The 10000-nt window shown below is 45.4% G+C and overlaps 1 protein-coding gene across 2 annotated transcripts in view; it reads left to right on the top strand.

Annotated features, from left to right (window-relative positions):
- The window catches only part of PRKCZ (protein kinase C zeta), a 4411399-nt gene that overhangs the window by 2924697 nt on the left and 1476702 nt on the right, over window positions 1–10000 (top strand). For both annotated transcript variants that reach the window (XM_044063009.1, XM_044063010.1), the window contains one exon: window positions 1161–1349. In XM_044063009.1, the coding sequence (XP_043918944.1) occupies window positions 1161–1349 (189 nt within the window). The remainder of the gene's footprint in view (window positions 1–1160; window positions 1350–10000) is intronic.

Below are 10000 nucleotides of genomic sequence, written 5' to 3'. Positions count from 1 at the left end.
ATGTCTTTGCTTTTCTTTGCTAGGTGTTTCCTACCATATTTTGAACCCTTTACTTTTAGCAATGGTCAGGCATTCAACAGTTTTGTGCAGATTCATTATTTTACAGTGGATAATTTTACTTGTACTTTAGTTGTCTTATATTCCTTTCTTTGTGTGTTTTTGGACTGTGCTTCTTGTGATGCAATTGGAGTTTAGCATGTTTTTATTTCTTAATATTTCAGTTTAGACGCAGCTTGTCGTTTGCTCTGGTTATATATAAATATGCAAACAGTTTTTTTGTCAGCGATCAATCTGTCTGACCTTTTGTGTAAAGGATGTGTAAATATATGACTTCTAAAAATATTAAGGTTCTTCATAATGAAGGAATGCTTGAAGTATCATCTAGCAAAAATTAAAATGCTATATGTTATTGTAGTAACATGTAACACACCTGGATTGTTGATTGTTTTAGAAAGGTGTTCAATTTGGGTCTATATTATAACCGCGAAACCTCACATATGCGGATACAGAAACGTCAACACATATTGAGCGAACCACGAAAACACTGAACATCCTGAACTGCGAAATTCAAAATGTCGAATCTGCATAGTTGGCCAACCCCATCGCCCGCTATGTACTACGTACCCAAACAAAATAAATAATCCACATACATACACTTAACAAAACCCTACTTCTAACCCTAAACTAAAGCTTACATATATTACTATGTATGCACTTACCTTAACCCACACCCTAACCCTAAGGTCCGTAACTATTGCACAGCTACGTTAAGGAGCTATACCCAAACAAAATAAATAATCCACATACATACACTTAACAAAACCCTATTTCTAACCCTAAACTAAAGCTCACATGTATTACTATGTATGCACTTACCTTAACCCTAAGTTCCTTAACTATTGCATACTTACCTTAAGGAGAAGGGCCAACTGTGACGATTTGACATTTCGAATTTTGTACTTCAGGACATTCGGTGTTTTCATGGTTCGCTCAGTATGTGTCAACATTTCCGTATTTGTGCAAATGCGGTTTCGCGGTTGTAATAGGTAACCTTTAATTTTGCCATCATTTCTAGGAGGAAAAGAAGATTGAAAGACACATTTATATAGCATAACGTACCATTCTGTGATATATGTTGTTATTTGTCCTCCTCCCATTAGGAGATTAATACAGTTGTCGATGGAATAGCTGGCATTAAGATCTCACAGGGGCTCAGCCTGCAGGACTTCGACTTGATCCGAGTAATTGGGCGTGGCAGCTATGCCAAAGTTCTCCTGGTACGCTTGAAGAAGAATGACCAAATTTATGCAATGAAAGTTGTGAAGAAGGAGCTGGTGCATGACGATGAGGTAAGTTTATCTTGTTTCATACAGATTCTCACTGTTTAACCGTCAGGATATTTTTGCGAGAACGGTGCTTATTATCTTTTTCTGATAAAGCAGCCCACAGCTTTCTTGACTCCCACCCAGGACATGCCTCTGGCTAACAGTCTTCCTGAGATTTTCCTTTAGGCAGAGGCTGAAGGTTCTGTATTGATATCATGGAGTCCATTATACTTGTTTTTTCCGTTATGCCTTCCTAGCTTATCGTTTTCCTCTAGGTGGCCTGTGGAGTCCAGCCATTCCTGATGAAAGTTTGATCTGGTTATCAAACAGTAGTTGGTATTATCAGGAAATGACAGCGTTTTAAAGTCAGCATTCTGGTGTGTTTGTCCTCATGCAGACATGGCCTTATTGTGCCAGTCTGCAAAGCATAAATGTCTGTTTTCTGAGGGTTATGTTTGTTAGTGTTAAACTGGCACCATGACTCCATATGCATACATGGAAAAAAGGGGTTGTGGATATATGGATGATGTTTCTCTGGACTTTGTTAGACTTTAAATAAACAGTAACTGGCACTCTTCTGGGATGTTGATGGTATTTGTAAGCTATTATTGGACTTTTACCCTGTTATGTTTTGTTATAGTACGCTGTTCAGGACATAAGTACTGCTGCAAGTAAAACATTTCTGTGTAGCATCACCTTGCTTTGACTCCCAGAATATTTGTTAATTTGCTCCTTGTGCATTATTGACCCCCCATTTCCCAGTGGATAGCATTTCTGCTGGCAGGTGTCAGTAACCAGAGAAGCTAGAAGCCAGGAGTTAAGACCTTCCATGTGCCAGCAGTATCACTCATTACTTGTTTTAGTTTCTGAACCCAGATGTGTACTTTGTGCCATGTTGTCAATGAACACATCACTGTGTCTCTGAAGTAAGTGCAATGTTTTTAGTTTATGTACATTTTAAAGCCTATAACTCTGTGCCTATTAGTATGCTTAATTATACATAAAAATGCCCTGTTTAACACAGTCTCATTATTCAGGATCTGTGAGTGTTCTCATTTTTTTGTCCATTGGGCTTACAGAATTAACAGTCATTGTAAGAGATTACTTACACAGTGCATGAGTATGTTGTACTGTCTATCATTTCAACAAGTGGGAAATTTCAGAAATGCCTCACTTCTCATGACAGCACTACAAGTGTGTACTAGGTTGTAACTCCATGCCATCGTTAATGTGCATGTATATGTGTGTGTGTGTGTGTGTGTGTGTGTGTGTGTGTGTGTATATATATATATATATATATATATATATATATATATATGGGTCCACTGTAAAAGGCCGAAAATCCACTTGTTCAAAAACAAACTAGATCCTCGGTTACGCGAAAGTGCACTTCCGCGAAGTAAAGTTCAACGAACCGTTAAGGAACACAGGTGCCGAAGCACACTACAGTGGGGAAAGGGAATTTATATGTTTCCCCACTGTAGTGCGATCTTGGAGTTGGTATAATTAAATAGGGGGGGGTGCGTGAGGTGCAGGGGGGCTTGTCCCCCTGCAAAAACAATGTTTCTCTGTTCTTTATCGGTTCGTGGAAGTGCACTTTCGCATAACCGTGGGTCTACTGTTTATTTTCGAAAAAGCATTTTTTCGATTATATACAGTAGACCCATATATATATATATATATATATATATATATATATATATGTGTGTGTATGATCTGAAGTAGTAGTTGTTTGCATTTGATCTTCAACCTGTGGGAATATGGATCCAGTACGGATCTGACTTGGCTGCATTTTCCAACATTGGATCAAAGCTCCTCCCCTACCCATAATGCCCCTGTCTCCCTCCTCCCCCAGATCTCGTTTGCTGCGTGCGTACTGTCAGCATCATGGTGTGTTTGCTCCAAGTTCCTGGTAAGTGAATCTAATATTTTTTGGCCTTTTTCTTCTCTCTTTTACCTCTAGTTCTATACCCTACCCTTCCTTGCGCTCAGGTGTCAGTCCTGTAATCTATTAAAAAAAAAAAAAAAAGCCCCTTTCTTCACTTTTCTTTTCTTTCTTTCCCCTTTCCCATACTGTATAAGCGTGTGTGATCCGTTGCCATGGCTGGGACTTCTAAGCCAGGCTTTCGGAGGTGCACAGAGTATGACCATAAGCTCAACCCTCACGCATTGATTGACAAGAGGAACAAATTGATCTTGAAGGGTCTCCTTCCTCCACCTTCCTCTGAGGCCCCTGTTTCTACTTCTGCTTCTGCTTTTTCCTCCGTCCTAGCCTCTGGGACCAAATCTCCTGCCAAGAGGGCCAGGGACGGGGAGAAGCACCAGTATAAAGAGCAGGATACGCCCAGGAAGTGGTCTTCTGACCACACATCCTTGGCCGAGCCCCCAGCTAAGTCTTACCTGGATCCCAGCCTGGGCTTCTCTCGGCTCTGGTAACCTTGCTTCTCGCTGTAGGTCCCTCATGGCCAATCCGCTTTACCTGCCTCTGCCCGGCACCTCTCCAGGCCCATATCTATGTCTTCCTCCATCCAGTCCACCAGCAGCCTTTCTGAAACTGAGGTGGACAGGATGCTGTGGAAATTCATGTAGACCCAGATCCAGATGGGAGTCTTGCCTGCCCCTCCCCCTCCGAGGCTGGGAGCATGCATTCTGTCTTTCTTCCCATTGCTTCTTCTCCAGTCTGACCTCCGGCTTCAGAGTCCTTTAGTGCGAGTCTTCTCAGCGTCAAGGCATTGGCGCTGATGGTACATGGTACCCTGATGCTGACCATTGCCCTGAGTGGTTCTGCTCTGACTAGTTCAGAACCATCTGGCTCTTGGAGCCATAGCCTTGCTGCTGGATCTGAAGGGATGGCGTCGGCTTCAAGGTTTTCAGAGTTGACCCTTCCACTTTGAATCTCGGCATCCGGAGGCTCATATCCGACTCCCCCTTCGACTCAGAGGGTTACGGATCTGGCCTTATTCCCTGCTCCCAGGATTCATTCTCCCCTGCTTCTAACATGGTAGAGAGGGTAGTCTGAGCTCCCTCAAGACCCTTGAAGTTATCATCCTCGGAGTCCATCCTGGCTCCCTTTCTTTCTGGTAGAGACTGTGCCATACTGCCCCCTCAGGGACAGCCTGTTGCCTCTCTGCCCCAGGGAGTTCCCTGCTGGGAATGGCCAGAAGTTTCCGAGTCCTCCCCAGAGACCCCCCCCCCTTGAGGAGCTCCCTCGGAAACATATGGGTAAAAGGAGGCAGTTGGACTCCCCGCCAGAGTCCCTCACAGAAGACACCAACTTAGAGGAAGAGAACAGTTTCCCCAGTCACCCCTGGATGACGTCTCCTTTGGAGACATCATGGAAATCCTACTCCAACGTGGGGGTTGGTCTGTCCAAAAACCCAACCTGGATGAGTCTGTGTTCCTGGAGGCATTTGGCATAGGACTCTCTACTTCCTGGGTGTCCCCTCCCATGGATCCATTTGTGGATTTGATTTCATCTCAGGCATGGAAGGAACCCGACATGGTGGAGCCCATCCCCAAGTGCCGTGATAAAATTCTAAGTGCACCTTCTGACAAACAGCATTGGTCTAAGAGATCCATGGTTGATGCCATGGTGGTTGTGGTGGCTGCCAACAAAGAACTCACTCAGGAGAGCCGAGAGTCTCAGGGCCATGGACCCTTTCAGGAAGTGGGTTTATGCTTCAGCCACATTTGCCGTGTGTGAGCTGAACTACATGGCACATGTAATCAGACTTCAGCGGGACCTGGTCAAAGAGGTCGCTGAGTCTGCCCCAGGGTCCATGTCGGTGGAAGAGAAGAAGGTGTTCTCCTCCCATATGGTCACCTTCACTTCCATTTCCAACACCTCTATGAGGCTCCTGTCACATGCTACTGAAAGTGCCTCTTGGGAGGCCGGCATAGGTGTTGCCATCAGACGTCATGCCTGGCTCTGGCTTTGTGCATTTTTGGAGCTGTTCAAGGGGTCTTTTACAAATGCCCCTTATGATGGTTCCACCCTTTTTGGAAAAACGGTTTGATACACTTTAGTCCAGAGCGAGAAGGACGGGAAGACCTTGTCTGCTCTCGGGATCCACTTCTCAACCCCACAAAGATCCTTTTCACAGAATCAGTGGGGGGGGGGGTGTGAAGAAGATGTGGTTCCAGAAGTCTCAGGCTTGTTACCACAATGCTTAGAACTTGCCCTCCCCCAGAGGCAGAGGGGGATATGACAAATGCTGTTCTCGGGGCAGAGGGGGTCCGGGGAACCAGGGGTCTCGGGATTCCTTCTCGGACAGACCTGAGCAGCAGCCCAACTCTGGTGGCAGTCGGGGGACGTCTCCCGCTACACCCAGCAGCCTGAGAGTTGATCACAGATGATCACTGGGTGTTGCAAATTATGTCCAGAGGATGCTCAGTCCCCTTCATTCAAACACCAGTTCCACCCAAACACCTCCCAGATATTCCACCCACACAATAGGAGCCAGTAGCAGTGGAAATCTCCAAGCTGCTCGAAAAACAATTCATCCAGCCCGTCCCTCCAGACCAGTCCAGATCAGGCATCTATTCCAGGTTCTTTTTAGTGCCAAAAAGACAGGGGACTTAAAACCTGTCCTGGATCTTTCACCGCTAAACCTGTCAGTTGCCAAGACAAAATTCTGGATGGTCACTGTCCAATCTGTTCTGCCCTTCTTGCAGAGAAATGACTGGATGTGCTTTGTGGACCACCAGGATGCGTACTACCACATCAAAATGGACAGGCGCTCTCTGTGGTTCCTCCACTTTCGGGTGGGAGCCAGTCATTACCATTTCAGAGCACTACCCTTTGGTCTCACTACCGCCCCCAGAGGAGCATTCACCAAAGTGATGGTAGTGGTGGCTGCTCACCTGTGGCTGCAGGGGTTCCAGGTCTTCCCCTACCTGGATGATTGGCTCCTTTAAGCTCCTTCCAGGCATTGCCTCTGACAAGCCAGGGATCTCCTTCTCCAGATCACCCACCAGCTAGGCATAACCATAAATATCAACAAGTCACTATTGACTCCAGTTCAAGTCTAGACTTCTTTGGTGCTCGTTTAGATACCATTCAAAACAAGATTTTTCTAACTCCGGACAGACTTCAATCCCTCAACCATCATGTACTGTACATTATTCAGACCCAGTCTTCTCCTGCAGTCAGTGCTTCTGGCATTGAGGTCCATGGCTGCCACAATCACTCTAGTCCAACGCCTCACCTACATATGAGGGTTCTCCAATGGACCCCAGTGGTTCAATAGTCCTTGCTAGATCTGCCGTTATCTCATGCAGTTTGTTTGTTTTGGGCCTGCAGGGATTTGCTTCTCTGGTCGCTTCAATCCCTAGATCACCTTTTGGGTTGTCCATTTCTCCTGCCTGTCCCAATGACCACGGTGACAGCGGATGTCTACCTACGGTGCGCGACATTGCATGGGAAGGACAGTCCAAGGCATGTGGTCTTTTCTGGAGATCCATCTACATATCAAAGTCCTGGAGATGAGGGCGATGCTGTTGGCGTTTGCAGGTTCTTCATGCCCATCGTCCCCAAGGGATGATTGCCATCCAGATAGACAACATTTCTGTAGTCTGGTACATTAACAAACAGCGGGGAACCAGGTCTTATCCCCTTTGTCACAAAGCCATGAGATTGTGGGAGTGGGCGATCTCCTCTGGCCGTTTTCTGGTGGCTGCACACTCTCCGGTGAAGTCCAACATCCTGGCAGACAGGCTCAACAGATCTATTCTGATGCCTTACAAGTGGTGTCTAAATCCTTCAGTAGCAGAACAGATCTTTCTAAATTGGGTTTGGCCTTGTTGCAGTCCCTTCACCTCTCCTTCCAACGTGAAGTGCAGCGAGTTTTTCGCTTTGAACCCCCCCCCCCCCCAAGGAGTCCCCAGGGATGCTCTAGTTCCTGCTTGATGGCTGGAGAGCTTAGTGATCCTCATTGCCCCCTCTTCTGGCCTCGCCAAGTTTGGTTCATCTCTCTGTGATATCATGCAGTGTGTCCTCCTTGGACATTAGATTTCGCATCCCTCGGGGATCCCTCGCCCAGATCTGGTCAGTTTGAAGCTGACAGCTCAGCTGCTCCAGTTCCAGTGATAGCGAGGACTCCCAGGCTGTCTTCTCCAGTTAAAAAGATTTTGGTGGCAGCTCAAAATCTTCTACCAGGAAGGTTTATTCCAGTGAGTGGAAGCGTTTTTCACTATAGGCATCCCAACGGGTCTACTTCATATGACCTAAATTTCATTTGACTGAGACCAAAACACTGAAAGTTCAAAAGACTGAAAACTCATTTGACTGAAACTCATAACACTGACACATTAAAGTGAAAGGTATATGCATTTTCCTCACTGTAGTGCGATCCTGGAGTTAGTATATATAGTTAGGGGGGGTGTGGGTGGCACAGCCCCTCACATTGGGGGGTGAAGCCCCCCACATACTTTATACATTTTAAACCATACACATGGATATTTATAACTGCAATGAATAACTCTTTGCAGAAAACAATATTTACCTAAACTATGTGGGGGGCTTCTCCCCCACACCCCCCAGTGTGGGAGGCTATGCCCCCCACACCCCCATAACTATATATACTAACTCCAGGATCACACTACAGTGGGGAAAAGTACATATACCGTTTACTTTAATGTGTCAAATGAAATTTAGAACAAACCAAATTTATTGTCCTACACTGTCAAATGAAATTTAGGTCATATGAAGTAAACCCGTCCCAACATGGTTTGGATCCCTTTACTGCTCCATGGTGACCACGGATGCCTATCTACTCAGGTGGGGGGGGGGGCATTGCATGGGAAGGACAGTCTTCTCTGGAGACCCATCTACGTATCAAAGTCCTGGCAATGAGGGCGATACTGTTGGTGTTGCAAGCTCGGGACGATTGCCATCCAGACAGACAACATGTCTTTAGTCTGGTACATTAATAAACAGGGGGAATCAGGTCTTATCCCCTTTGTCGCGAACCCATGAGATTGTGGGAGTTTATAATCTTCTCCGGCCATTTTCTGCTGGCAAGGCACATTCCGGGGAAGTCCAACATCCTGGCAGACAGGCTCAGCAGATCTATGCTCATGCCTTACAAGTGGTATCTTTCATCAGGAGTAAAGGTACAGCTGGCAGTTATCTCCAATTTTCATATAGGAGACAATTCAGCTTCCCTAGCTTCTTCCAAGCTTTGTAAAGACCCCCTCCCCCCAGTCAAGGACCCTACACCGCCTTCGGATCTTGCTCTAGACCTATAAGCCTTGGTTTCTTCTCCTTTTGAACCAGCTGCTTCAGTGGATTTACAATTACTGTCTTGGAAGGCAGCTTTTCTGGTTTCTGTTACCTCAGCTAAGAGTGTCCGAGATTCAGGCATTATCTGTCAAACCCCCTTATATGGTGTTTCATAAAGACAGGGTTTCTTTATGGATGAACCCCTACTTTCTTCTGAAAGTGGCTTCAAAATCTAACATTAACCAGGTCATCAGTCTTCCTGTTTTCTTTCTGAACTTTCAGAATAAAGGAGAGTATAAATTGCATTTGCTTGATGTTCATTGGCAACTTCATTTTTATTTGCACAGAACAAAGTCCTTTTGTAAGTCTGATCAGCTTTTTGTTTCCTTCTCTAAGCCTTTCTTAGGGAAACCTGTGTCCAAGGTAACTCTTGCTCTCTGGATCTCTCAATGCATAACCCTGGTATATAAAGCCGAAGGATTATCTCCGCCAGTTTATGTCAAGGAGCATTCTACTAGGTCTGTGGGAACTTCTGCGGCCTTTTGGTCTAGAGTTTCTTTGGATGATATTTGCTGTGGAGCTACTTGGGCATCATCTCACACATTTATTTCACATTAACAAGTTGGATCTCCTGTCCAGTGGCAGTGCTTCCTTTGGCTCTGCCGTGCTCCAGAACATCCTTCCATAAGGACCTCCCAGGTCGAAATGAAAACAACAACTTCTGGTAAAGTTATGTACTCACCATAACATTCCATCTGAGTTGTTTCTTTTTATTTGTCTTCAACCATCCCTCCCTCGTTCCCCTCTGCCTTTTGTTGGCTGTGTGGTAGACTGGATGGAAGAGGCCTAGCCGTATTCTGGTAAGCCTTTGTCTTCTTTATGGTGCTTTCGGGCTACTAATCCCAGAGTGTTAGGCACGTGGTTATGTCAGGGTGCTACTGTTGGCAGCAAACTCAGTCTGAGGGGAGGAGGGAGACAGGGGCATTATGGGTAGGGGAGGAGCTCGGATCCGATGCTGGAAAATGCGGCCGAGTCGGATCTGTACCAGATCCGTATTCCCACAACTGAAGATGAATGAAAAGCAACAACTCAGATGGAACGTTATGAGCATGCAAAAGAAAAATATTTTTTTTTATAGAGAGGCACACCTCTTGCTACTTGTAAAGACCTCATCAGGCAACATCTCAAGGAAAGTTGGCAGTGCCATGATTGCTCCCCAGGCTAGTGAAAGCGGATAACACATACATACAAAATCTAGAGCACTTGATAATAGTTTTCAATCTTACTCACAAACACAGCCAGTGTATTTGTACCTGTGTACTATGTATGTATTCTACCTATGTTCCAAATTTCAGCTGTACACCACAAATCTATTAATTACCTTTATTTTTTAAATTAATATTTTTTTGTTTGTTTTCTCCACTGTAACTGTTTATGTGCCGCATACCACTGT

This window comes from Protopterus annectens, chromosome 2.part1 (genome assembly GCF_019279795.1).
Source record: "Protopterus annectens isolate FY-2018-M chromosome 2.part1, PAN1.0, whole genome shotgun sequence".
In the NCBI taxonomy this organism is placed as follows: Eukaryota; Metazoa; Chordata; order Ceratodontiformes; family Protopteridae; genus Protopterus; species Protopterus annectens.
This window is presented reverse-complemented; position numbering and strand designations above follow the sequence as displayed.